At 41.0% G+C, this 27,791-nt stretch overlaps 1 protein-coding gene and 1 non-coding gene across 2 annotated transcripts; one reads left to right on the top strand and one right to left on the bottom strand.

Annotated features, from left to right (window-relative positions):
• Nucleotides 1–554: 554 nt before the first annotated feature.
• On the bottom strand, nucleotides 555–27,701 carry LOC118484062 (glutathione S-transferase T3-like). The gene is made up of 3 exons (XM_035979950.1): nucleotides 27,201–27,701; nucleotides 26,856–27,101; nucleotides 555–623 (listed from the first exon to the last, which is right to left on the bottom strand). The coding sequence occupies exons 1-3, from the start codon at nucleotides 27,663–27,665 to the stop codon at nucleotides 555–557; spliced, it is 780 nt and encodes a 259-aa protein (XP_035835843.1). The 5' UTR covers nucleotides 27,666–27,701.
• On the top strand, nucleotides 6,018–6,124 carry LOC118484453. Its single transcript, XR_004873564.1, has one exon. It is a non-coding gene; the product is annotated as a small nucleolar RNA R71 (small nucleolar RNA).
• Nucleotides 27,702–27,791: the final 90 nt, after the last annotated feature.

The raw sequence follows: 27,791 nt of genomic DNA, 5'->3' as shown, positions 1-27,791 counted from the left end.
GTTTCATTACATACTGAAAGAGTATACATCATTTACAAGCTGGAGAGAACATCATGCAATCTCTCCAGAATTTCCCCTCTAAAGTCCAAAACTTAACATCTAATGAACACATGACCCTATTTATACATGAAGTTTGGTGAGAATGAACACATCCGTGAGGATGTGTCTTGTCCATGCGGATGAGTCTCATCTGTACGAACGTGCTCTCGTCCTCTCTAAGGTCTCATGTGTTTGTTTCTAACTCGTAACTATACAATATTCACAACACGCTCTATCTAGCCTATTCGCACAGTGGTGGGCATACATAATGTTCACTAACAGAGATAGTCGTGCTCCTTGGTTTAGAGATCCATTTGGTCATTTTATTCATATGATAGTAAGTCAGGCCATTACATGCAGGAGAGACAACAGAGAGAGATACACCTTGACTGATTCATTTTATATGTGGTGTTTGATGACACACCACCATGTTCAACTTGCACATGCATTAGCTTCTTATTTCACTTTACATATATTTCGCGCACCTCAGGCTAGTATTGGTGGTGGTGTATGGATTACTGAGATAGCACATCAGCTAGATCTAATCCCAACAGATGAGTGGCAGCATTTGACACTATGTGCTCCTACATAGAATATTAAGATATCCACATTAGGTCAGATGGTTATTCTTAGGGATACGCCAAAAGGCCCTAGATTGGTAGAGGTTAGACCCCCTGGACTTGTTGGTTTTGGTCTAGGGCATGCTGCTAGGCATCATATTGCTAGAGGACCTAGGGGTAGTTATGGAGGTGTTGATGCTGGTGGTCATGCTGGTTGTGTTGCTCAAGGAGATGTTGTTGATGCGTGTGTAGCGTTATGTATTTTTATGTATATTTTTAGCCCTTTTTAACAATATAGTCAAGTTTTAAATTTATAAAACATGATATTTTACTAACACTAAACACACATATGGGCAAGTGCACCCATCATGAGCGTAGTATAGCATCAGTAAGATACCGAGGTCGTCCACGGACACAAGAGCTTTTAGTACCGGTTTATCCTCAACGTCTAATCAAATCAAAAGTTTAGAAAAAGTTTTAAACATGAAAATAAAAACTAAAAATGCTGAAAATAAAAATAAAATAAAACATATAGATAAGATGAATCACTTGGATCCGACTCGCCTTTAGTGTAACCTTTGATGTTTTCCGCACTTTTGCACTATTTAAGAGATTATCTTAGTTATAGTAGTAGGCCCCTCTTTTGAAGGTGACGTTACCCTCAACCCAGTAATTTGTCAGCAAGGATACAATCATAAAGGGTTGGATTATTGAAAGATAATTAATTAAGTTATTAATGCGTAATGTGGTAAGCCCCTCTTTTGAAGGTGACGTTACCCTCGGCTAAGTGGTTTGAGTCAGCAGGGATACAATCCCAAGTAGCTGGGTTAATGTATTAATAGTAGTTTACATAAGAGGGGATCAAGCCATTCGCACCCCTGCCATCCAATACCAGTGGGTATTGAAGGAGGTCCAAGTAAGCTTGACCCAGGTCCTTGCAGGATCTATACACTGAACAAGGCAAGAACCTTACCAAACCATTCCCTTAACCCCCGACCAGGTAGCCAACATATCTCCATATAGACCGTAGAGATGTGAATGGTGTAAATCATTTATTTTATATAGACAGTAAAATAACGCCAAGACACCACGGACAAATGATAAGGAAGTTTCACCTTCAACATAAGAAACTAGTAATTAATGTCATAAATACAAAACCAAATAAAAAGTGCGAAAAAATTAAAAAACAAAAGTATTACACTAAATGCTTGTCTTCACCAAGTGATGTAAGAGACTTAGGCAAACATGGCCTTTGATTGTCAAGAACTCTTAATATCAATCTTGGATCCCAAGACTACTACACACACTCAATGATGGATGATGGATGATGGGGGTGGATGTGGGTGTTGTGATGGTGATGGAGTGTGGGTGAAGTGGGAGAGAGGTGGTTTGCCAAGGGATGCCTTTGAAGTGAACCAAGCACCTCTATTTATAGCCTGCACAGAAGCCCGGACACGGCCCCATGTCCACCCACTTTCTCTTTCTTCATTAATTGCAGTTTGTCTGTATTAGCTCCACATGCCCCCGTGTCCGCTGGGCATGGCCCCGTGTGCAGAAGCGTATCTGTACTATCAAGATTTGCTTGGATTCTGCGAATCTTAGCGTTGACCACGGCCGTGTTGAGCTGGGCACGCCCCCGTGTTAGGAAATAGAAGCTTCTACAACTTTGTCTTTTCTGCAGACACGTGAGCACGCCCTCGTGTCCGCTGGGCACGGGGCGTGTTCAGCCTTCTGATCTCTTATTTTTGCTTGGGAAGATGCTTGTCGAGGGGTCGGGCATGCCATGTTCATTACTTTTCTTGTATTTATGTTAGATTTGGCTGCATTTTTGCTTCTTTTGTTCATTTAAGCTCATTTAACCCTAAAAATACAAAAGGAAGACAAAAGCACACTTTTTCCAACATTAGTACTAAAAAAGGGTTAGTTTTATACCTCATTTGATGTAATTTACATGTTGCATTTTACACACATCAAATACCCCCACACTTGAATCTTTGCTTGTCCTCAAGCAAAACTCTTTATAATGTGGCTTACACACCCAAATGGAATGGGTACAAGAGAAGTTTTGGGCTTGTCTTGAGTGTCGGGATTCCAAGATCTTTATTTAGGCTTTATTTTTATGCTATTTATAATCATATTCGTTATGATTTATTTAGAACGTTTCATAAGAGAAATTACTTATTTGGGCATAACATGCCTCTTTAAAATTCCATTTATATACAAGTTCACATACCTTACGGGAGAGCACTCAACACACGGCCGAAGATGTATTTTTGTGAAACACTCGAGACTGGCATGGAACTTACTTCTACCATATGCTTGCCAAGCAATCAATCCTCCTCCTTTTTAACTCAAAACCTTTGTAAATATGAAGAGGACTTGGGGAAAGGTTAGGCTTGGGTTAAAGGCAGGTGGTTTTGGGTTAGTGGTTAGTAGAAAGGGCGAAAGGCGTAAAAAGCATCGGTTTTCGTAAATATTTTTATTTTTGTGACTTTTTATTTAAACTAAGCATTTTTCAAAGAAAGTTTCTTTTGAGGAACTTGTTTGTTTATCGCTAAATTTTTTTTATAAGAAATGTCACATGAAAACCGAGTTTTTTACTAAAATAAAGGGTTTAAAATAAAAATGGTTTTTGGTGGGAAAAATGGTGTTTGTTTTGTGGGTTTAGAAATGAAAAGGTTTAGGCTCAAAGGGGTTAATTTGGGGGATTTTGGATAGGTGGTAAAAAAAATAATGGTGTTGAAAAGAAAAAGGGTTAGTCCTAGTGCCTCCATCATTTATTTACTTGGGTTTAAGTTGGTAAGAACCGGGAATGTATCATTATGGCAAGTTCTAGAGTCGTAAGAAACCAAGCGACTATTCACACAAGAAACGATAGATGAGCATTTAGTTTAAAGATGTGTATTTGTATGCTCAATAAAGACTCGAAACTCACTTTTTGTGGGAATGGGTTTTTAATGTGATCAAGTATATATAATCAAATTTTAACTAGATTTGTCATGCCGTTTCATAATTTTCTTATGTTGGTTCTTTTTATCATGACGCTATCGGTTGTAAATTTGTAAAAATATAAACTTTTTAGAACTTGTTATTCCCAAATTAAACCAAGACAAGTAAAAAAAATGAATTTTTTTTTTGAAAAAATTTGGGGTGTTTAGCGGTTCAAATAGAGTTTTGTGTAAGGCTTGTAATTAGGACTTGCAAAATTCAAGATTTTAGCATCCCCCCCTACACACACACTTAAATTACACATTGTCCTCAATATGCCCCAAAATAAGTTTTTAGGTTGATTGAATGTATAAAAAATGTGTTAAAAACAAAAAAAAAATTTGGTTACTAGGCATCTGGACACGGGCCGTGGTGACCGGGCACGACCCCGTGTTTAGATTGTCAGTATCAGAAATAACAGAAGGCTGGGCACGGGGGCGTGTTCAGCGAACACGCCCCATGTCCAGTTACCTGAACTGGCCGTTTTTCTGCAGACCCTTGAGCACAGGGCGTGTTGGCTGGGCACGACCCGTGCTAAACTTGCTGTAATGAAGAAAAATTATCGGGAGACTCTGTTTTTGTGTATGGGGGTGTTGGTTCAAGTTTCCCTTAGTATCCTTCACCATCCCGAGTGTGTTTTATTCCTGAAAATTAAAACTAAACTAGAAAGCATAAAAGTTAATCTAATTAAAATTAAGGATAGTTCCGCGGAATGCCTCTGTGGTGTGCCACGTTTATAAGGGTCCTTGGCTAGACCCAAAGCCAGTCATATGTTACCCAAGTAGGACGGGTTGCATCCCATGTTGCACCGTCGGAGAGCATCATCCAAACTTGAGTCTATGACTTTCATGTAGTTGACCGGGTCGTCATCTTCTACTCTTTTCCCAACCTCAAACTTCATTTCCTTGTCCCCAACCCTCAATGTTAGTGTCCCACCATACATGTCCACCACTGCGTGAGCCGTGGCTAGGAATGGTCTTCCTAAGATGAGTGGTACTTCGGTATCTTCCTCCATATCTAATATGACAAAGTCGGCCGGGAAGACAAAGTCTCCGACGTTTACCAATAGATTTTCGGCTACACCTTGTGGATATTTAATGGACCTATCGGCGAGCTGTATGCTCATTTTTGTAGGGCTTGTTTTCCCTAGGCCGAGTCGGTCGAACATTGATGCGGGCATGAGGTTGATGCTAGCCCCAAGATCGGCTAGTTCATTGCGTATGGGTGATTCCCCAATCGAACAAGGGATGGTAAAGCTTCCGGGGTCGATCTGCTTTTGTGGGAGTTTGTTGAGTTGTAAGGCGGAGCATTCTTCGCTTAAATTAACTAATTGCAATGATTCAATTTTCCTTTTGTGAGTGAGAAAGTCCCTCATGAATTTTGAATATTTAGGCATTTGGGTTTGGACTTTCACAAATGGAATATTGACATGCAATTGTTTTAGTAAATTTACGAATTTTGTGAATTGCTCATCGGTCTTTTGGCGAAGTAACCGACCGGGATAAGGTACCGGAGGATTCTTGGGGGGCTCTTGGTTCGGTGTAGGAGTCGTCTCTTTTTGGGGTGTTGGCGAAGCTGTGGTTTGGATAGGAGGACTCCTTTCAGTTGTGGGAAGCGGAGCCTCCTCGGGACCTACGGTACGGTTTCTCAATGTGATAAGATGTACTTGCGCCCTTGGGTTTGTTTTGGTATTGCTAGGTAACGCACCTTGTGGCCTCTCAGAAAAATTTTGAGCTAGTTGATTTAATTGTTTTTCAATGTTTTGAATACTAGCTTGTTGGTTTCTACAATTAGATTCTATTTGTTGAAATCGATCCGAGTTTTTCTTATCAATGTCAGAGATGAGGCGTGAGACGGTGTCTTCAAACCTCTCTCGTCCCCCTTGTTGTTGTTGAGAGAAATTTTGTGACTCGTTTCGTGGTTGTTGAAAGTTTGTTCTTTGGTTTTGATTTTGTTGGTTACTACTATTGCCAGGTTCTCTCCAACCAAGGTTAGGGTGGTTACGCATCCTTGGTTGTAGGTACCTGTCGGAGGACCTGACGACCTAGGTCTATTATCAATATAGTTTACCATTTCCGTTTGATTATCCATTTCTTTCATACAACTCCAATTTTCATGCGGCCCACCACACCCTTCACAAGCCATAACTGAGGCCGTTTTTGCCATTTCTAGCTTTTTGATTTTTGAAGAAAGGGCCTCGATTTGGGCTTGTAAAGATGTGCTTTCGTCAACCTTATGGGCTCCCGGGGCAATAGATTTAGTGCCTCGGGGAGTGTGCCACTGAAAATTGTTTTGAGCAATTTACTCAATTTGATTATAAATTTCATTTGGACGGTAATTACCTTAAAGTCCCCGGAGCAAGAGTCAAGTGTTTGTCTCGTGTGTGGCAACAACCCAATATAAAAAGTGGATACTTGTTGCCATACCGCAAGACCATGGTGAGGACACTTCCTTAGTAGCTCCTTGAACCTTTCCCAAGTATCATATAAGGATTCCCCATCCTCTTGTGAGTATGTATTAATTTCAGTCATTAATGTAGCCGTTTTAGAAGGAGGGAAATACTTATACAAAAACTTTTGGGCTAGTTCATCCTAGGTGTTTACCGAACCAACTGGGAGGGTGTTAAGCCAAGCCTTAGCTTGGTCTTTTAGTGAAAAGGGAAACATTCGAAGGCGGATGGCGTCGTTTGAGGCTCCGTTGATCCTAAAAGTATCACATATTTCCAAGAAGTTAGTATTTTGTAAATGGGGACCTTCGTCCGCAAGCCCGTGGAAGGTTGCGGAGTTTTGGAGCATTTGTATCAAATGCGGCCGAAGTTCGAAGTTGTTGGTATCGACATTCGGTGCATTGATAGCGGCGCCAAGATTACCTACAGTGGGTCGTAGGTAATCCATGAGGGTACGTTGATCCGCCATTGGAAGTGGGTCCCCCGAAACTTTCTCTTGGTTTTTAGCTTTAAGTCTTTTTCTTAGAAAGCGTTTGAATTCGTCTAGAGGTTCTTTTATGTCTCTATTGGAATTGGAGCTCATACACTGCGTAGAAAGTTCAAGTGCGGCGCCTGGATTCCAAGTTCTGCAATAAAAACAAAAAGAACGTTGGTCAGAAGTTTCACCACGGCCCCGTGCTCAGATGAACACGGCCCGTGGTCGGAGTTACGGTGACTGTTTTCCGGAACCATATTACTGGAGAGCTCGACACGGCCCCGTGCTGCACCAACACGACCCCGTGCTCAGCTCTCTGTAACTCGGAAAAAAAAAACTGCCAGTAACGATGTTGGGCACGGCCCGTGTCCGACCAGGCACGACCCCGTGCTGCAGTCTGCAGAAGCTGAATATTTAAGAAAATTCCTAAAAAAACAGAAAAATAAGAAAAACGATTAGGCCGTTGATTCCTAACTTTTTTAAAATCCTTGTGTCCCCGACAACGGTGCCAAAAACTTAATGCGTGTGTAGCGTTATGTATTTTTATCTATATTTTAAGCCCTTTTAACACTTTAGTCAAGTTTTAATTTTATAAAACACGATATTTTACTAACACTAAACACACATATGGGCAAGTGCACCCATCATGAGCGTAGTATAGCGTCGGTAAGATACCGAGGTCATCCAAGGACACAAGAGCTTTTAGTACCGGTTTATTCTCAACGTCTAATCAAATCAAAAGTTTAGAAAAACTTTTAAACATGAAAATAAAAACTAAAAATGCTGAAAATAAAAATGAAATAAAACAGATAGACAAGATGAATCACTTGAATCCAACTCGCCTTTAGTGTAACCTTTGATGTTTTCCGCACGTTTGCACTTTTTAAGAGATTATCTTAGTTATAGTAGTAGGCCTCTCTTTTAAAGGTGCCGTTACCCTCAACCCAGTAGTTTGAGTCAGCAAGGATACAATCCTAAAGGGTTGGATTATTGAAAGATAATTAATTAAGTTATTAATGCGTAATGTGGTAGGCCCCTCTTTTGAAGGTGACGTTACCCTCGGCTAAGTGGTTTGAGTCAGCAGGGATACAATACCAAGTAGCCGGGTTAATGTATTAATAGTAGTTTACATATGAGGGGATCAAGCCATTCGCACCCCCGCCATCCAATACCAGTGGGTATTCAAGGAGGTCCTAGTAAGCTTGACCCAGGTCCTTGCAGGATCTATACACTGAACAAGGCAAGAACCTTACCAAACCATTCCCTTAACCCCCGACCAGGTAGCCAACATATCTCTATATAGACCGTAGAGATATGAATGGTGTAAATCTTTTATTTTATATAGACAGTAAAATAACGCCAAGACACCACAAACAAATGATAAGGAAGTTTCACCTTCAACATAAGAAACTAGTTATGAAAGTCATTAATACAAAACTAAATAAAAAGTGCGAAAAGATTAAAAAACAAAAGTATTACACTAAATGCTTGTCTTCACCAAGTGATGTAAGAGACTTAGGCAAACATGGCCTTTGATTGTCAAGAACTCTTACTATCAATCTTGGATCCCGAGACTACTACACACACTCTATGATGGATGATGGTGGTGGATGTGGGTGTTGTGATGGTGGTGGAGTGTGGGTGAAGTGGGAGAGAGGTGGTTTGCTAAGGGATGCCTTTGAAGTGAACCAAGCACCTCTATTTATAGCCTGCACAGAAGCCCGGACACGGCCCCGTGTCCAGCGGACACGGCCCCGTGTCCACCCACTTTCTCTTTCTTCATTAATTGCAGTTTGTGTGTATTAGCTCCACACGCCCCCGTGTCTGTTGGGCATGGCCCCGTGTGCATAAGCGTATCTGTTCTATCAAGATTTGCTTGGATTCTGCGAATCTTAGCATTGACCACGGTCGTGTTGAGCTAGGCACGCCCCCGTGTTGGGAAATAGAAGTTTCTACAACTTTGTCTTTTCTACAGACACGTGAGCACGCCCCCGTGTCCGCTGGGTACGGGGCGTGTTCAGCCTTCTAGTCTCTTGTTTTTGCTTGGGAAGATGCTTATCGAGTGGTCGGGCATGCCATGTTCTTTCCTTTTCTTGTATTTATGTTAGATTTGGCTCATTTTTGCTTCTTTTGTTCATTTAGGCTCATTTAACCATGAAAATACAAAAGGAAGACAAAAGCACACTTTTTCCAACATTAGTACTAAAAAAGGGTTAGTTTTATGCCTCATTTGGTGTAATTTATATGTTGCGTTTTACACGCATCAATTGTTCATGCTGGTGGTGATATTGGAGGTGTGGGTGCTGTTGAGGGAGGTCTTATGAGTTTCATATAGAGGTTGGAGATAGCTATGAGTTGGGTTATGCATTCAATTTAGAGGTAAGCTGAGAGGACAGAGATAGATATAGATCCTTTGCCTCAGATCTACCCATCCTTGCCCGATCAGTAGTTTATTTGTGGTTGTGTATTGTTTCACCCATACATTTTATATGATGTTTGTTCCAGACATTTTAACTGTTGGTGCAGTTGTCTATCGACTACATCTTAGTTCGAGTCTTAGGCTAGGGCTGATTGTACAGTGAACGGAAATCAAGAAACACATAAGATTAGATAGGTTCGCTTATATGTCAATATTGTAGGTTCGCTTATGTGTCCTTGATAGGTCCGCTCATATGACATATGATAGGTTCGCTTTTATGGTCATGTCATATAAATGAACCCATCAGTCTATAAATAGGGGACTGATGAACGGATCTAGTAGTGCAGTTGTGTGTGTGTACGGCGAAGCCCTGCCAATTTGTCTCCAGCTCTTGTAATTTGTCAGCAAATCAATAAACGAGACGTTAAATAGTGAAATCAAGCTATACGAAGACCGAATCAATGAATTCCGCCTCTGATTTAGTCTAAGCACTCTTCTGATCGACTCGTCAGGTCGTATAACGATCCTACATGTGGTATCAGAGCTCAGGAGGAAGAGTTCTTACCGTTTAGCTCGATTTTCGCTCAAAATTCTGATTTCTACACTTTCTTTTCTTGGTTCAGGGAGATTTCATGGTCAGAATTAGGTCAAAATTGCACAGATTACGTGTTGTTAGACATAGACAAACCCTTGAAGTTTTCAGACTGAAATGCGGACTAAATATGGGTGAAAACATGTTCGAAACAAGATCCGCTTTTACGAACATTTAGGAGATCCGCTTTTTAGATCAATCATGTTCGCTCAAAATAGCAAATTCGATTCAATATTTCAGCAGGTTCGCTCCAAACTACAATTAAGTTCGCTCCTAAGACACGTGGTCTATAGGTTCGCTCCAATTTGTAATAAGATTCGCTTCAGTGTCTTTGATTTGATAGATTCGCTCAAAAGTAAGGATCAGGTCTGCTTATCTGATTATCCGGGTTCGCTCTTAAGTCATTTTCAAAAGGTCCGCTCCAAAGTGCTTGTGAGATCCGCTCCACTGTACATCAAACAGATTCTCTTTTAAGAACATCTTGTGGTTCGCTCATAGGGGTTGTTTCTGGTTCGCTCCTAGTGATTGAATCTGGTTCGCTTATTGTGTTGGTTTCTGGTCCGCTCATAGGACTGATTCTGGTTCGCTCCTAGCTGGTTCGCTTATTTGAACACTAGTTGGTTCGCTTTTGTGGATTTGACTAGATTCGCTTTTGTGAACCTGATTAGATTCGCTCATTTGATCGTCACTGTTTCGCTTTTATGAATGTGACAACACGCAATTCGAACCTATTTTGTGTAACGATACATGCTCAGGTGAACTATTATAATTATTGATTGTTATGATTTTGTGTTGTGGGTAATGGAATGTTATTTTGTATGTGTTGTGTTATGATTATGTGATTATATTACTGGACCCGAAACCGCACAACATGAACCAATCGCACAACACTACACACAACTACACAAGCCGATTGGGCTTTGCACTAGTAATCGGACAAGGGGCAGCCCAAGTGAGGGCCGGCCCACTCCTCTTGTACGTACAAACACCCACCTCTAGGGTTGTTCTCCATTTTTGTTACAACACTCAATCACACAAAAACCCTAGCTCTCCTCTCTCCCTCTCTTTCGCGAACCGAAGGCAGCCAAGCAATCCCCCATCACCTTGGATCTTTCTTGTTCAGATCATCATCTTTTCTTAACCGGTTAGTGTTTCATTATTAGTTGATGTTATGATTCCGTTTAATGACTAAGTGTTGCTTGTATGTCGAACAATGAAGTTCATGTGAGTATGTTTAAGTGAATCGGATGTCACAACTAAGAACTGAATAGATGATAATTCGTTGTTATGTTATATGGTTTGGATTGTTAGCTTGTTGATGTGCTAGTGTATCGGGTTATGTTCATATAATCGGCCACAGGTTCATGTGAATCGATAGCTTAGTGTTCATGCTTGGATTAGGGTTTATGTGAATTGGTTGTAACAACCTGTTTTGATCGATCATTGCTAGAATGGAAGTTGTTAATTGATAAATGATAAGTTTGGAAACTGCCAATTGGGTCAACGAATTGATTGTAATTGTAACCGAATAACAAGATTATCGGATCACAAGGGGGGGGGGGGGCTTTGATCGCACAAGGGCCCCCAATCACACAAGCCAGTCTCACAACATGGCTGAATCACACAAGCTTTCTGATCGAACAAGTCGGTCCACTCGCACAAGATCCTTTGGATCGCACAAGTTGAAATAATGTTAACTGTTGGGCCGGACAATCTTAGTGGGCTGGACTTATCCGATCGCACAAGAGCCCAAACGTATAAGCTAGTCGACCGCACAAGCTCCCTAATCGCACAAGCCTTGTCCGTCGCACAAGGTGTATGAACCGCACAAGTTTGACTTACCTGTTTAGTGACTGGGCCGATACGCTTATTGGACTGTTTACTTATATGTTGGGCTTAATTATTGTTTGGGCCGGGCTCTATCATGTCGCACAACACGCTGTGGGTCGCACAAGGATGTGCTGATCGCACAACGTGTTGGGCCGAGACTTATGTGGGCTTCATCCGTATGATAAACTTATAACATTTAAAACATGCTATGTGTGTACTATGTTGACATGATTGATACGTGTTAGCAATATGTTAAACTATGTGTAATCATACGTGCTTTATGTGAACCAAACCTGACTTGTATGATAAACGTGTTAGGACGTGATTGACCATTCTTAATTCAAGTAACTTTGGTATAACCTGCCGAGCAATCCCAGGTGAGTTCGATGCATTTTCTCAAGCATGCGTCCCGGTGGTTTGGGACAACTGGTAAACATATGGAAGGGAAACTTTGGGTAAACAACTTAATCGGTTTTGGTCATTGAACATGGGATCTATCATCGGATTGCCTGGAGGGCAATGGGGGTAATTAGTTGATAGCGCTATTAGGTGGGAAACCTCACACCGGGCAGTAAGGACGGGCGTGAACTAATTATCTGGGTAGGGCTATGGTTGTTAGAGGCACACTCCTCGGAGACATATGGGCACACTCCCTAGGGTATCTAACGAAGGCAACATAGCAATCGGTCGTTAAGGGGTACCCACTCCCCGGATACACATGGGCACACTCCCTAGGGTATCTAACCTGAGCAACATTGTAACGCAACATTGAATCGCATTAACATACATCTGGTAACAAATCACGTTAACAAAACCTTGAACTCACCAGCGTAGTCTGACACACTCGTTTGCATGCTTGTAGGTCGTTAACCTTGGAACATGGACTTGCTATCTGGGAGTGCTGGAGTGGTCATGGATCGAAGCTATTGGATTACTTATAATTGATACATTGGTTTTGAGTTTTATTATGAAACAATTGCTAAACGACTTATCATATGCTTCCGCTATATAACTCTTTGTGAATCGATATTATGTTTGACATTTAATCTTGGCAATTAATGACATGTTTTATTTAAATATTTCTCAATGGTTCAATGTGATTGGTGGCTCAGACTCTGATGTGTAACACGCCTCGCGGGGTTTCCGCAGGTGGTATTTTGGGGGTGTTACAGTTTGGTATCAGAGCCACTGGTTATAGTGAACTAGGTTTTAAAACGTTTTGTAAAACCAGACTATAACCGAACACCTTCGAAAATCGATCATGACACTCAGCTCCAGATTGCAAGGTTCGTCCCTCTCACTTTATACATTACTTGCTTAGCAGTCACACACTCACAACATATATATGAAATGAGACATTAAACATCTAGTGACACTGTGACACTACTCTTCGACTCATGTGAACCATAGACCTGTGATACCATCTGTGGTGTTGTTTGAACGGGGGAAACTTTGAGCGCAAGCTAAGAGGCACTGAGATAAGCATGCAAATTGCCTTATTATTATGGGTGCACACTTAATAATAATGCGAGGTGCATGCAAGTCCCAGTGATGCTTATCGAGCGTGAGAAGGGTTCTGCCTTACTATGTGCAAACTTGGTAGTACATAGATATCAGTATGATACTTGACTTCCATCTCGTTTCGAATTTCTAAACCGGTTCATCTCCACATATAGAATCATGAGTGGACGAGGACACGGACGTGGCAACATCAACATGACTCAGGCTGAGTTGACTGACTTAATCAATACCCGTGTGGCTGAGGCCTTAGCAGCCTATCAAGCTGGTCAGCAAGCGCAACCCCACAACAACCAGCCTGCGTGTACGTTCAAAATGTTTATGGACTGTAAGCCACAGACCTTCACCGGGACTGAAGGGGCTGTGGGACTTCTGAGATGGTTCGAGAAAGCAGAGTCTGTGTTTGCTATCTGTAACTGCCCCGCTGGGGACAGGGTGAAATATGCTGCGGGTACCTTGGCAGATGGTGCCCTAACATGGTGGAACGCCCAAGTACAGTTGTTGGGCATCGAGGCAGCGAATGCTACAACTTGGGAAGACTTTAAAGAACTGATCAGGGAGGAGTACTGTCCTCGGGATGAGGTCCAGAAGTTGGAAAACGAATACTACGACCTGAAGATGGTTGGATCTGAGGTCGAAGCGTATGTGAAGCGATCGTATGAATTGGCCGACATGTGCCCGAACTTGTCCCGGCCTATGTCTCGGAGGATTGAGTTATTCATCAAAGGGTTGCCTCCGCGTGTGAAGAGTTTGGTCACTGCAGCCCATCTCAATGATTTAACACAGATTGTTCGACTGACTCATAAGATTGTGGACCAAGAGGTCGAGAGCAATTCGTTACCCCGCGTATTTCAGCCACTGCTGCTGCGGCACCCACTGCTACTACATCTGCTAATGATAACAAACGGAAGTGGAGCGACTACGACAAAGCATCCAGTGCTGGTCATACTCAGAAAAGGCCAGACAACAACAACAACCGCAGCATCAGCCAGTCGTCTTCTGTCAATCAAGGCCAGGGAAGTGGCCACAGCCAGGGTTCGTATGCAGGGAAGAAGCCACGATGTAACAAGTGTGGCTATCATCATTTCGGGGCGTGTAGTCGGATGTGTAACAGGTGTGGTAAGGCAGGTCATGAGGCCAGGGATTGTAGGGCCCCACAACCCAAACACCAGCAGCAACAAAACCAGCAGAATCAGAGACAACAGGGACAACCACCCCAGCAGAACCAGGGTTTCAGGAAGGGGTGCTATCAGTGTGGTGACGAATGTCACTTTAAGCGGGATTGCCCTCAGTTAAACCAGAACGCTAACTACAACAACCGCCCGAATAACAACAATGCTGGAAACAACAACAACGGCAACAATGGTGGAAATGGTGCTCGAGGCAGAGTGTTCCAGCTTGGAGCAGGGGATGCCAGGAATGACGGCAACGTTGTAACTGGTACGTTTCCTGTTAACAATCGTATTGCTTCTGTATTATTTGATTCGGGTGCCGATTGGAGTTATGTGTCCCTAGAGTTTAGTCAACGATTAGGGGTAACGCCAACACCTTTAGAAGTTAAACAAGTAGTAGAACTAGCAGATGGTAAAACGATAGAAGCCTCGAATGTCCTTTTTGGATGTAAACTAGACCTCGTGGGTCAGGTGTTTGACATTGACCTCCTTCCCGTTACGCTCGGTAGTTTTGACATAGTGGTAGGCATGGATTGGTTGTCTAAGCACCAAGCGGAGATTTTGTGTAAGGAGAAAGTTGTGCGTATTCCTCTCCCTGATGGGGAGTCACTGTTAGTTCAAGGGCATCGTAGTGGGACGATGGTTGGGATTATCACGGCCATGCGTGCACAGCAGTATCTACAAAAGGGGTATCCTGCAATGTTAGCGTTAGTTACCAACGCTCAGTCTGAAGAAAGTAAGATCGAGGATCTACCAGTGGTGCGAGAATTCGCTGATGTGTTCCCAGAGGAGCTGCCAGGGTTACCTCCTCACCGTCAAGTAGAATTTCGGATTGATCTTGCGCCGGGAGCGGCTCCAATTGCTCGAGCTCCTTACCGGCTAGCACCTGGAGAGTTACAGGAGTTGTCCAATCAACTACAGGAGTTGTTGGATAGGGGTTTCATCCGACCCAGTTCGTCGCCTTGGGGAGCCCCAGTTCTGTTCGTAAAGAAGAAAGACGGGTCATTCCGTATGTGTATTGATTATCGAGAGCTCAACAAGGTGACCATTAAGAACCGCTATCCATTACCACGCATCGACGACTTGTTTGACCAGTTGCAAGGGTCAAGTTTCTATTCAAAGATCGACTTAAGGTCGGGTTATCATCAGGTACGAGTTAGGGAGGATGATGTTCCCAAGACTGCTTTTCGAACGCGCTACGGACACTACGAGTTTTTGGTTATGCCGTTTGGAATGACTAATGCACCAGCGGTTTTCATGGATCTCATGAACCGCGTATGTAAGCCATATCTTGACGAGTTTGTTATAGTGTTTATTGACGACATCTTAGTCTATTCCAAGAACAGGGAAGATCACGAGCGCCACCTACGTCTCATCTTGGAACTTTTGAGAAGAGAACAGCTGTATGCGAAATTTTCAAAGTGCGACTTTTGGATTCGAGAAGTGCATTTCCTTGGGCACGTTGTTAACGAGAAAGGGATACATGTGGATCCTGCGAAGGTGGATGCGGTTAAGAATTGGGCGGCACCAAAGACTCCATCTGAGGTGCGACAATTTCTTGGTCTCGCAGGATATTATCGGAGGTTTATTTGAGATTTCTCAAAAATCGCACAGCCTCTCACCTCGCTGACACAGAAGAACACGATATACTCCTGGGGAACGAAGCAGGAAGAGGCCTTCCAGTTGTTAAAGCAGAAACTTTGCAGTGCACCGATCTTGTCATTACTAGAGGGTACCGAAGATTTTGTGGTTTATTGTGATGCTTCGATTCAGGGTCTCGGTTGCGTGTTGATGCAACGCGAGAAGGTGATAGCTTATGCTTCTCGTCAGCTGAAGGTGCACGAGAAGAACTACACGACACACGACTTGGAGTTAGGAGCGGTGGTATTTGCGTTGAAGATTTGGAGGCACTATCTGTACGGTACCAAATGCACCATCTACACCGACCATCGGAGTCTCCAGCACATCTTCGACCAGAAAGAGTTGAATATGCGACAACGACGATGGGTGGAATTATTGAACGATTATGAATGTGCCATCAAGTATCATCCGGGCAAGGCAAACGTCGTAGCCGACGCCCTCAGCAGGAAGGATAATGCACCTAGGCGTGTGCGAGCATTGCAACTCACAATCCAGTCCAACCTTCCTTCCCAGATACGAGACGCTCAGTTAGAAGCGTTGAAACCAGAGAATGTTCGAGCTGAAGCTCTACGTGGCTCGAGGCAACGACTAGAACGAAAGGGAGACGGTGCTTGCTACGTAACTGGACGCATTTGGGTCCCATTCTTTGGCAACTTACGAGAACTTGTAATGGAAGAGGCACATAAGTCACGTTACTCCATACATCCTGGATCAGATAAGATGTACCATGACTTAAAAACTACGTACTGGTGGCCTAGCATGAAAGCTCACATAGCAACCTACGTCAGCAAATGTTTGACTTATGCTAAAGTCAAAGCCGAACATCAAAAGCCCTCAGGTCTACTGCAACAACCAGAGATACCCACTTGGAAGTGGGAACAGATCGCTATGGATTTTGTGACAGGATTACCAAGAACTCAGGCTGGGAATGACACTATTTGGGTGATTGTTGATCGCCTCACGAAGTCAGCACATTTCCTGGCAATCAAGGAAACAGACAAATTTTCTCAGCTGGCAGCAGTGTATCTTAAGGAGGTGGTTTCTAGGCATGGGGTGCCTACTTCTATCATTTCAGACCGAGATCCGGTTTTCACTTCAGAGTTATGGCAGTCAATGCATAAGTCGTTCGGTTCCCAACTCGACATGAGTACCGCTTATCACCCGCAGACAGATGGTCAAAGCGAGCGCACCATCCAGACACTTGAAGATATGCTTCGGGCGTGCGTACTCGACTTTGGGAAAGGATGGGAGAAGCACCTACCGTTGATAGAATTCTCCTACAACAACAGCTACCATTCAAGTATTAAGGCAGCCCCGTTCGAAGCACTGTACGGACGAAAATGCCGTTCACCTCTCTGTTGGCATGAGGTGGGTGATAGTCAGATCACAGGGCCCGAGTTTGTGCTTGAGGCATCAGAAAGCATTGTGCAGATCCGAAACCGTATGGCCGCAGCTCGCGACCGGCAGAAAAGCTACGCTGACAAGTGTAGTAAACCGTTGGAATTCGAAGTTAATGATCGCGTTATGTTAAAAGTCTCACCCTGGAAGGGTGTGGTGCGTTTTGGGAAACGCGGCAAACTAAACCCTCGCTATGTAGGGCCATTCAAAATTCTGGAACGGATTGGAAAGGTGGCTTACAGGTTGGAATTACCGGCTGAATTGGGTAATGTCCATGATGTATTTCACGTATCGCAACTAAAGAAGTGTTTGGTCGATGAAACACTAGTTGTACCATTTCAAGAGCTGAAGATAGATGACAAATTGCAGTTTGTCGAAGAACCAATTGAGATTATGGATCGGGAAGTTAAAGTTCGGAAACACAGCCGTATACCGATTGTGAGAGTTCGTTGGAACTCAAGACGTGGTCCAGAGTTCACGTGGGAACGCGAGGACCAGATGAAACTTAAGTATCCACATTTGTTCCCCGAAGACCAGTCGAAACCTAGTGAACCTAGTGTTGATGCAACTAGTGAATTTCGGGACGAAATTCCCATTCAAGTTGGGGATGATGTGACACCCCAGGAAAACTAGTGAACGATATAGCTTACGTTAGTGAGTGCATACCAAATTTCGGGACGAAATTTCTTTTTAGTTGGGGATACTGTGACAACACGCAATTCGAACCCATTTTGTGTAACGATACATGCTCAGGTGAACTATTATAATTATTGATTGTTATGATTTTGTGTTGTGGGTAATGGAATGTTATTTTGTATGTGTTGTGTTATGATCATGTGATTATATTACTGGACCCGAAACCGCACAACATGAACCAATCGCACAACACTACACACAACTACACAAGCCGATAGGGCTTTGCACTAGTAATCGGACAAGGGGCAGCCCAAGTGAGGGCCGGCCCACTCCTCTTGTACGTACAAACACCCACCTCTAGGGTTGTTCTCCCATTTTTGTTACAACACTCAATCACACAAAAACCCTAGCTCTCCTCTCTCCCTCTCTTTCGCGAACCGAAGGCAGCCAAGCAATCCCCCATCACCTCGGATCTTTCTTGTTCGGATCATCCTCTTTTCTTAACCGGTTAGTGTTTCATTATTAGTGTATGTTATGATTCCGTTTAGTGACTAAGTGTTGCTTGTATGTCGAACAATGAAGTTCATGTGAGTATGTTTAAGTGAATCGGATGTCACAACTAAGAACTGAATAGATGATAATTCGTTGTTATGTTATATGGTTTGGATTGTTAGCTTGTTGATGTGCTAGTGTATCGGGTTATGTTCATATAATCGGCCACAGGTTCATGTGAATCGATAGCTTAGTGTTCATGCTTGGATTAGGGTTTATGTGAATTGGTTGTAACAACCTGTTTTGATCGATCATTGCTAGAATGGAAGTTGTTAATTGATAAATGATAAGTTTGGAAACTGCCAATTGGGTCAACGAATTGATTGTAATTGTAACCGAATAACAAGATTATCGGATCACAAGGGGGGGGGCTTTGATCGCACAAGGGCCCCCAATCACACAAGCCAGTCGCACAACATGGCTGAATCACACAAGCTTTCTAATCGAACAAGTCGGTCCACTCGCACAAGATCCTTTGGATCGCACAAGTTGAAATAATGTTAACTGTTGGGCCGGACAATCTTAGTGGGCTGGACTTATCCGATCGCACAAGAGCCCAAACGTATAAGCTAGTCGACCGCACAAGCTCCCTAATTGCACAAGCCTTGTCCGTCGCACAAGGTGTATGAACCGCACAAGTTTGACTTACCTGTTTAGTGACTGGGCCGATACGCTTATTGGACTGTTTACTTATATGTTGGGCTTAATTATTGTTTGGGCCGGGCTCTATCATGTCGCACAACACGCTGTGGGTCGCACAAGGATGTGCTGATCGCACAACGTGTTGGGCCGAGACTTATGTGGGCTTCATCCGTATGATAAACTTATAACATTTAAAACATGCTATGTGTGTACTATGTTGACATGATTGATACGTGTTAGCAATATGTTAAACTATGTGTAATCATACGTGCTTTACGTGAACCAAACCTGACTTGTATGATAAACGTGTTAGGACGTGATTGACCATTCTTAATTCAAGTAACTTTGGTATAACCTGCCGAGCAATCCCAGGTGAGTTCGATGCATTTTCTCAAGCATGCGTCCCGGTGGTTTGGGACAACTGGTAAACATATGGAAGGGAAACTTTGGGTAAACAACTTAATCGGTTTTGGTCATTGAACATGGGATCTATCATCGGATTGCCTGGAGGGCAATGGGGGTAATTAGTTGATAGCGCTATTAGGTGGGAAACCTCACACCGGGCCGTAAGGACGGGCGTGAACTAATTATCTGGGTAGGGCTATGGTTGTTAGAGGCACACTCCTCGGATACATATGGGCACACTCCCTAGGGTATCTAACGAAGGCAACATAGCAATCGGTCGTTAAGGGGTACCCACTCCCCGGATACACATGGGCACACTCCCTAGGGTATCTAACCTGAGCAACATTGTAACGCAACATTGAATCGCATTAACATACATCTGGTAACAAATCACGTTAACAAAACCTTGAACTCACCAGCGTAGTCTGACACACTCGTTTGCATGCTTGTAGGTCGTTAACATTGGAACATGGACTTGCTATCTGGGAGTGCTGGAGTGGTCATGGATCGAAGCTATTGGATTACTTATAATTGATACATTGGTTTTGAGTTTTATTATGAAACAATTGCTAAACGACTTATCATATGCTTCCGCTATATAACTCTTTGTGAATCGATATTATGTTTGACATTTAATCTTGGCAATTAATGACATGTTTTATTTAAATATTTCTCAATGGTTCAATGTGATTGGTGGCTCAGACTCTGATGTGTAACACGCCTCGCGGGGTTTCCGCAGGTGGTATTTTGGGGGTGTTACAATGAACAACAAAGACTTGTCAGGATTTTTGTTGACAGTTGGACAAAATGTTTGATGAAGAAGATAATAAGTTTGTTGAAAGTTTAAATAGATTTGGAAGGCATCGTACAAGTATGTATGATCAAGATGATAAGAGGATTTGGATTCTTAGACTTGAAAACTTTGCTTGTCAACAGAATGAAAGCTTGAAAGAGATGGAAAAAAGATTTGATTACTTGATGGACAAGTTAAAATCGTTTGGAATAAATTTGACAGATACTGAAAAGATATCAAAGTTGGAAGCTGCTTTACCTGTCGAATGGGATGATGTTCTAAAGAAATTAAAACAAAAGCCTAAATTCTCGAAATTACATCCATCTGATTTCATCAGTAAACTTCAAAAGCGTCATTATGAAGATTTTGAAAAGAAGAAAATATTGATGAATAAAATCAAAGAGAATCTAGATAAACTGAATCTGGGAAATCTAGATAAAATCAATTTGGATGTAATTACTGAGATTAATAAAAGAATTTGTATATGTTTTGGTGCAAAACAAAACATGAAGTATGATTATAAAAGAGGATGTTATATTAATGAAAATTTAAAACCTCTTGACTTTGTTAAAATTGTTTGTGCAGGAACATACAAGGCAGAAATAAATGAAACGTCAATGACTGACGAATCTGTGAAGAATGAAGTTTCAAATTCTGCATCAGTGTGCTCCAAATGTGACAGCTTCAAGACTGAGAATGACAAACTCTTGAAAGATGCGGAAAGTTTGACATTGGAAGTCAAGAAGTTGGAAGACGAGAAGCAAACTGATATTAAACAGACTCTTATATTTCAGGAAATGTGTGAGAAACTGAAGGTTGAAAATGACAAACTGTTAAGTAATTTGAACAGTTTGACATTTGAAAACAAGAAGTTGAAAGAAAAAGAAAAAGTTTTTGAAGAGAAAATTAAGGATTTTGAAATTGAAAAATCAAGAAGTGAAAATGAATTTCAAAATCAAATGAAAATTCTTGAAGATGGGAGAAATGTTTTCAGTCAAAACAACATTGAAAAGCAAAAATTGATCAATTCCCATCTTCAGAAAATTATTAAACTTGAAAAAGAAAGTGAATGTGCTAGAAAGAAAATTGAAGAGTTGGAAAAAGAGTTTGAAAGCAAAAAGAAATCTTCAGAAGATGAGGATTTCTGGATTAAGCTGGAAAACAAGAATCTGAAAGCAAATGAAGCGAAATTTCAAGAACAGGTAAAAGTTTTGGAAAATGAAAAATCTGTTCTTGAAAACATGAAAAATGAGAATGAAAATTCAATCAAGTCTCATCTTGAAAGAATATCTCAGTTTGAAAAAGAAGCTGAGAATTCCAGAAGCAAGATTGATGAACTTGAGAAGAAATTGATAGGTTTTGTGACTGCATCAGACAGTGTGAATTTTCCCTGTCCAAAACCGATCAATTCTGTTCCAATAAGTGACGATGTCACAAACTTTGACAATGTCAAAGTTGAAGATTGCGATGAAAAATCTGATGATGAAAATGAAAAATTAGAAAAACAAAAATTGTTTTTAAAACTAAAAGAAAATTTTCAGAAAACTGTTCTACAATCGACTGAAAAAGGTGAATGTTCTAAACAAAGACCTTTGAAGAAGAAAGTGGAACAGAAACAAAAAGATAATAAAAGTTCATCAGATCGATCATCCAATCGTAATGAAAAATTACAAAAAGTAAAAAATGAAAACTCAAAAAGTGTGGGTAATAAGTGGTGCAGGTTGGACCACAGTGCTCAAAAGCAAAATCCAGTAAACATGAGGAAGGAATATCACCAAGCCAGACAATGCTATGATCTGAGCGTTTGGTGTGAAGGTGGTATACGGTACGATAACAGAGTGTGTTACCGATGCGGTTAGCAAGGACACATTGCTGTTAACTGCCGGAATTGGAGTTATGAGACCAGAAGATGCTACAATTGCCAAATCAAAGGTCACATTGCCAGAGAATGCCCAAGGAGATCAAATGAAAGATTGAGGGCTAAGTCTCAGAAATTGGCGAAAATTCCAGTCAAAGTCAAGCCCCATGAACAGAAGGTTCAAAAACCTAAAGTTCAAGAACAGACAATTCAAGAAAAGAAAGTTAAACTTTCACAGGGGCAGAAAGACAGACTGAGGAAAAAGAGGAAGAAGGCGAGAGAGTATCTCGAGAAGATTTTGTCCTGAGGTTCATCCGTTGGAAAGAATAAGAGTTCTGATGAATCAACTTCCTCGGCTGCAAAGTCAAGCAAGATGAGTTCATCAGATACAAATCTGAGGACAAAAGAGGAAAAGAGGAAGAAGAAAATGGTCGGCGATGAATCTGACAGGTCAAAGTCAGACAAGCCACCTGCGGGCAATGATTCTAGTTCGTCAAAGCCAGAAGAGCCATTGGTTGAGGTAAAAAAGGAGAATTCGGGTTTAATAATGGATGATGCAAACTTTCCACCATTGTTGAACAAGAATTCGAAATCACCCAAGGACCATCAGGCTTGGGTGAATCTGTTTAAATAGAAAAACCTGACTTGCCGGAGTTCCCAGGTTGGTAAGCGTGGAACATGAATCGACATATTTCTTGAGAAATTTCACTTTGGTGATTTTTCGCCTCAAATGTGGTAAATCAGGGACATTAAGTTGTACTTGATTTTCTACAAATGTTGTTTGGGTTTTGAAACTGTCATGCGTGTGTAGAAAACACTGTGATGAGATAACCCCGAACCTACAAATGTTTGGTAAACAAACTAATTTTTCCGGAAAAACCATTCTGATTAAAACAAACTTGAGTGTTTTGAAATCATTATGGGAAAATAGTTTGTTGTGAGGGGGAGTTCTGATTGTTTACGCCATGTGGATGGAGAATTGATGCGATTCTCATCATGTTGTCAAACTTTGTATAGTTTGTTTCAAATTTTCCCAGAAAATCAAAATTGAAACATATTTTGATTTTAGGGGGAGTAAAATTTAAAAAAAAAATTAGAAAAATTGAAAATGTCCAAAACATTGAAAAATTAAAAATGAGTTTTTGGTGCGAATAAGAGGAAATGATAGTACATCAGCTAGACTGGCACAGTACGCTAAAGATTTGTAATGTATAAATGCAATTAAGCAGTGTCGCTAAAGATGTGTCGATAGGTTTTCACAGAATTAGTAGATCAGTTTGGGATATAAACATAAATTTTACTTACGTCTACGTGGGGAACAGCTCCAAGATATATAGGTAACCCCTGAAATCCTGGTTGAAGGGTCCCGTATTCTGAGATACTAGGTCTTTATGCTCAGTGATATCTGGGGTATTATCCCGGGACTTCTGCTGTATGGAAGTACTGACCTAGTCCCCGGATAATACTTTCTGCAAAAAGCTTTGAAATACAAGCTCGCCCTCAGCAATTTGATTAAACAATAAAATTGATAATCATTGCTGTTGTAACAAAAGATCCTCTAAAGGGGACCCACCAAAAGTCGAAGCCGTCATCTCTCTGCGTATACGGAAGTATCGACCTGAGCTCTCACGGCCCTCGCACATTACCCCTTAACAGATATCAGCTGTGGTATACTCACCTGTAAGACTGAATACTGGGGTCTGGATACGGGAGTATATACTGAGGTGGGGCACATGTAGATGTTTAAGTTTTAAAACACTAAGTCAGTATCCCGAACAGGTTGAACATTTTGTGAGAATTTAAGTGGATTAGAATATCGGCAATCTACGCGAATTGTTTAAAAGCTTAAAATGAAATAACAGCTTAACGGTGCTAGTGTCTAGTCAGCAGTTGATATGATCCTCTTGCACGAACTCACAAAAATATGTTTGTATATATTTCATTTCTGCATTTTAATTGATGTTATTGCATTTGTGTTTCATATTTGAAAAATTCAAAAAGATTTTCGACAACTGATGTTGGAGAGCTGAAATTCAAAATTTCAAAGGCTAAACAAGATGAATAGTTGGTTTGGTTAAAATGATTTGAAATGGTTAATTAGATTTTGGAAAGTTAATAAATTGTTAAATGTGAAAAATTCTTGAATATTCTTAAATGATTAGTTGATTCATTAAGTTGAATCACAATTGTGTTTGTTTGTAATAGATTGTTTGAGTTGTGCAGGTTTCTGATCCTGTTGCTACGGAAAGCCAGGAGATACATCAGAACCTGAGAAGAAGTTTAAACTGATAAAGCCAGGAGTTGATTTCAATGGTGATAACGATTTCCAGACGGCGATCCCAGCATGATGATAGGGGAAGTCTGATGAAAGTTAGAGCCAGAGAAAGATCCAGGTACTTAATTCCAGGAAGAGTTCCTGAAGAAGACCGATCAAGATTGATGAGCTGTCAATGTTTGAAGACTCTCACTGAAGATTCCGTCAACATTCAAGGGGGAGTCTGTTGGTGCAGTTGTCTGTCGACTACATCTTAGTTCGAGTCTTAGGCTAGAGCTGATTGTACAGTGAACGGAAATCAATAAACACATAAGATTAGATAGGTTCGCTTATATGTCAATATTGTAGGTTCGTTTATGTGTCCTTGATAGGTCCGCTCATATGACATATGATAGGTTCGCTTTTATGGTCATGTCATATAAGCGAACCCATCAGTCTATAAATAGGGGACTGATGAGCGGATCTAGTAGTGCAGTTGTGTGTGTGTACGGCGAAGCCCTGCCAATTTGTCTCCAGCTCTTGTAATTTGTCAGCAAATCAATAAACGAGACGTTAAATAGTGAAATCAAGCTATACGAAGACCGAATCAATGAATTCCGCCTCTGATTTAGTCTAAGCACTCTTCTGATCGACTCGTCAGGTCGTATAACGATCCTACATTAACACTCTTTTATCTGTATTTATTTGATACCCAGCCTATGAGTATATACTTAGTTTATGTTTATGTATATTATGGTTGCTACGCTACATTTGATATTATACCATACACACATGTGTGGAATTTTGCTTGATATATATTGTGACCGATGTTTGTAATTTCATGATGATTAATATGTAGTACTAGTTCTTGTTATAGAATGAAAACAGGTCCATACCGGAAGCACGACATGTTGAAGTTGCTTTGGTTGCTTAGTCTAGAAACTCAATATCATCGATTTTTTTTTATTTTTTTAAATTTTTTTGATTTATTTATTTGTTTATATTTTTAGCCTATCATGCTCAAATCCATTTTGACAAAAACTCATCTTAACTTAAACTCATTTCTTAATAAACTCATCCTAACCCAAACACATTGTAACCCATATCCATCCTAACCCATTACTCAAACCTGCCAAACCCACGCATTTTGCCACCCCTAATTTAAACTAGTAACTATAATCATTTACATTCGTTTTTTCTTATATTTTTATTTAATTTGGTTGTTGTTCTCTAGTTTAGCTTATTTTTTATATTATTTAGTTTACTTGTTATTTAATTGCCGTTAAAAGAATAAAGTTGTAATCAGTGGCGGAGGCAGAAATTTTTCATATGATGTTTTTTTTATAGGTACCCCGGTTTATAGTAACCCGGAATCGAACTTTTTAAATCGGTTCGGATCTAGACGGGTCAAATCACATAATAAATACAAATATCATAGCAAAAGTACAATGTCATTGAATAAAAACACATAATAAAATTAAAAAGTCATTTGAAATATGTAAAAAAAATGCATTTAATAGTTGCTTTGTACGCATTTTCATGTTTTGAAAACGATTCATAATGTTTTCAATGGCAACTTGTAAAAAAAAAAAAAAAAAAAAAAAAAAAAAACCCCTCTTTTTCATTAAAACAAACAAGTGCACGCATCATTCAAATGATCATCAAACATCGTGTTAGGTTAAACAATTGAAACAAAACCAATTAGACATGGAGCTATAATGCTTACTGGATTAGAACAAATAAAAATAAAAAATGGACCTTTAATAATTTAAAGTATACTAATTAAATTCAAGTAATTGGGCTTAATTTTTGAAATATAAATTTGTTTATTATGTAATTGTTTTAGAAGAAAACAAAACAATGGTGTTGTTTGTAAAAAGACAATGGTGTCACTCGTAAAAAAACAATGGTGTTGCTCGAATTTTTCCTATTATACGTTGTATTTGCTACCCAAATTCAATGGTGTCGGAAGACACCGTTGATCAAAGTGTGGCTCCACCATTGGTTCTAATTTAACTTAGGGTGTAAGGGGTGCTCACCTCTTAGGTGAGTCCCCCCTCTTACACACAACCAACCACAAAGTGCCATGTCAACTCCCCTCTAACACTCCCCTAATACCCATTTTTGATGGCGGCACTCCCCTATTAGGTGAGTTCAAAATTATTATTTTTTTTGTAAAATTATGGATGTTTATAAATTAAATAAAAGACATTTCATTAAATTTAAAAAAAAATACATTCAAAGTAGAAAATAAAAAACACATTCAAAGTAGAAAATAAAAAACACATTCAAAGTAGAAAATAAAAAATTACATTAAAACTAGAAAACTAAAATTTTAGAAATCGCATGGCCACCCGTACTTGTTAGCGATTTCTCGCTTTCGGGCGAGGATGATCGGCAACATACTTGGCGTAACATCGTCGTGCGGCTTAAGGAATGTTTTCATATCTCGATCGTAATTGTAGTTTTTCATCGTCTCGAGTTGTGCCGATTTGAGCTCGCGAGCCTCCGACTCTCTTTTTTTCCTCAATTCGATCGCCTCCAATTCTACCGCTTGCTTCGCTTCTTTCATGGCGGTGTACACTTTGAATTGTGCCGCCAACTCGGCCGAGCTTCCCTCGGACGATGTAGCTTGACGCTTGTCTCGCCGTTGTGCTCTTTGTTCATATCCGGTATCGAAAGGTCCACGTCAACGGGCTTTCTTTTATGTGCCGAACCTTCACCTTCCTCACCCATCAATGGGACTTGGGCCCATTTCTCGTGTCTTCGAACGACCTCCCACGCCTCGATGTGTTGAAAACCGCTTGGAAATCTTTCTTTAAATTCTTTTAACGCGACTTTCATCACGTCGAGATCCTTACATCCGCTTCCTCGTGTGCGATCCTACATGTTATAAAATAAAAAAATTAGAAAGTGTTAAAAAAGTATGAACTTAGAAAAAAAAATAAAAATATGCAATGTTAAAAAAAATATAATTTTTACCGCTTGTTGGTATAGGCCGTTGAAAAAGTTTATTTTCGCATGCATCGGGTTCCATTTAGACCGTACTTGATGAACGGTCCGGTTACTTCCACCGATAGTTTTGTTAAAATGCTCTAAAATTTTACCCCAAAAACTTTCGCGACTTTGTTGATTGCCCTTTTTTTTGTTGGTAGAACAATGTACCCACGCCTTCGCCAACGCCTCTTCTTGTTCTTTTGTCCATTTTTCGCTCACCGTTTTCCCTTTTTTTTCTCGAGCCTCATCTTCTTCGTTGCCCGCGTCTTCGTCCACATTATATTCATCTTCCTCGTCGTCGTCGCCCAAATTTTGAGTTTCGGGCACTACCTCATCGTCCTCGTCGTCGTGAATAGGTAGAGGACGTTCGACATTTCCTCGTGTAGAAGGAACTTGTGGAGAACGATAAGCATATGGGTCGAAGGCGGGGGATTGAGGAGGAGCGTCCATTGATAACAAATTTTGAAAATAGCCGAAATTGGGTTGTTGGGTGCTGTAAAACGAGGGGTGTGTAGGTTGTTGGAAAAAAACGGGGGTTGTGAAGTGTATCCGAAAGGGGGTTGTGGTTGAGCATTT

The sequence above is a fragment of the Helianthus annuus genome, chromosome 11, assembly GCF_002127325.2.
Source record: "Helianthus annuus cultivar XRQ/B chromosome 11, HanXRQr2.0-SUNRISE, whole genome shotgun sequence".
Classification (NCBI taxonomy): Eukaryota; Viridiplantae; Streptophyta; class Magnoliopsida; order Asterales; family Asteraceae; genus Helianthus; species Helianthus annuus.
The sequence above is the reverse complement of the archived record's forward strand: the minus strand, read 5'-3'. Positions and strand labels throughout refer to the sequence as shown.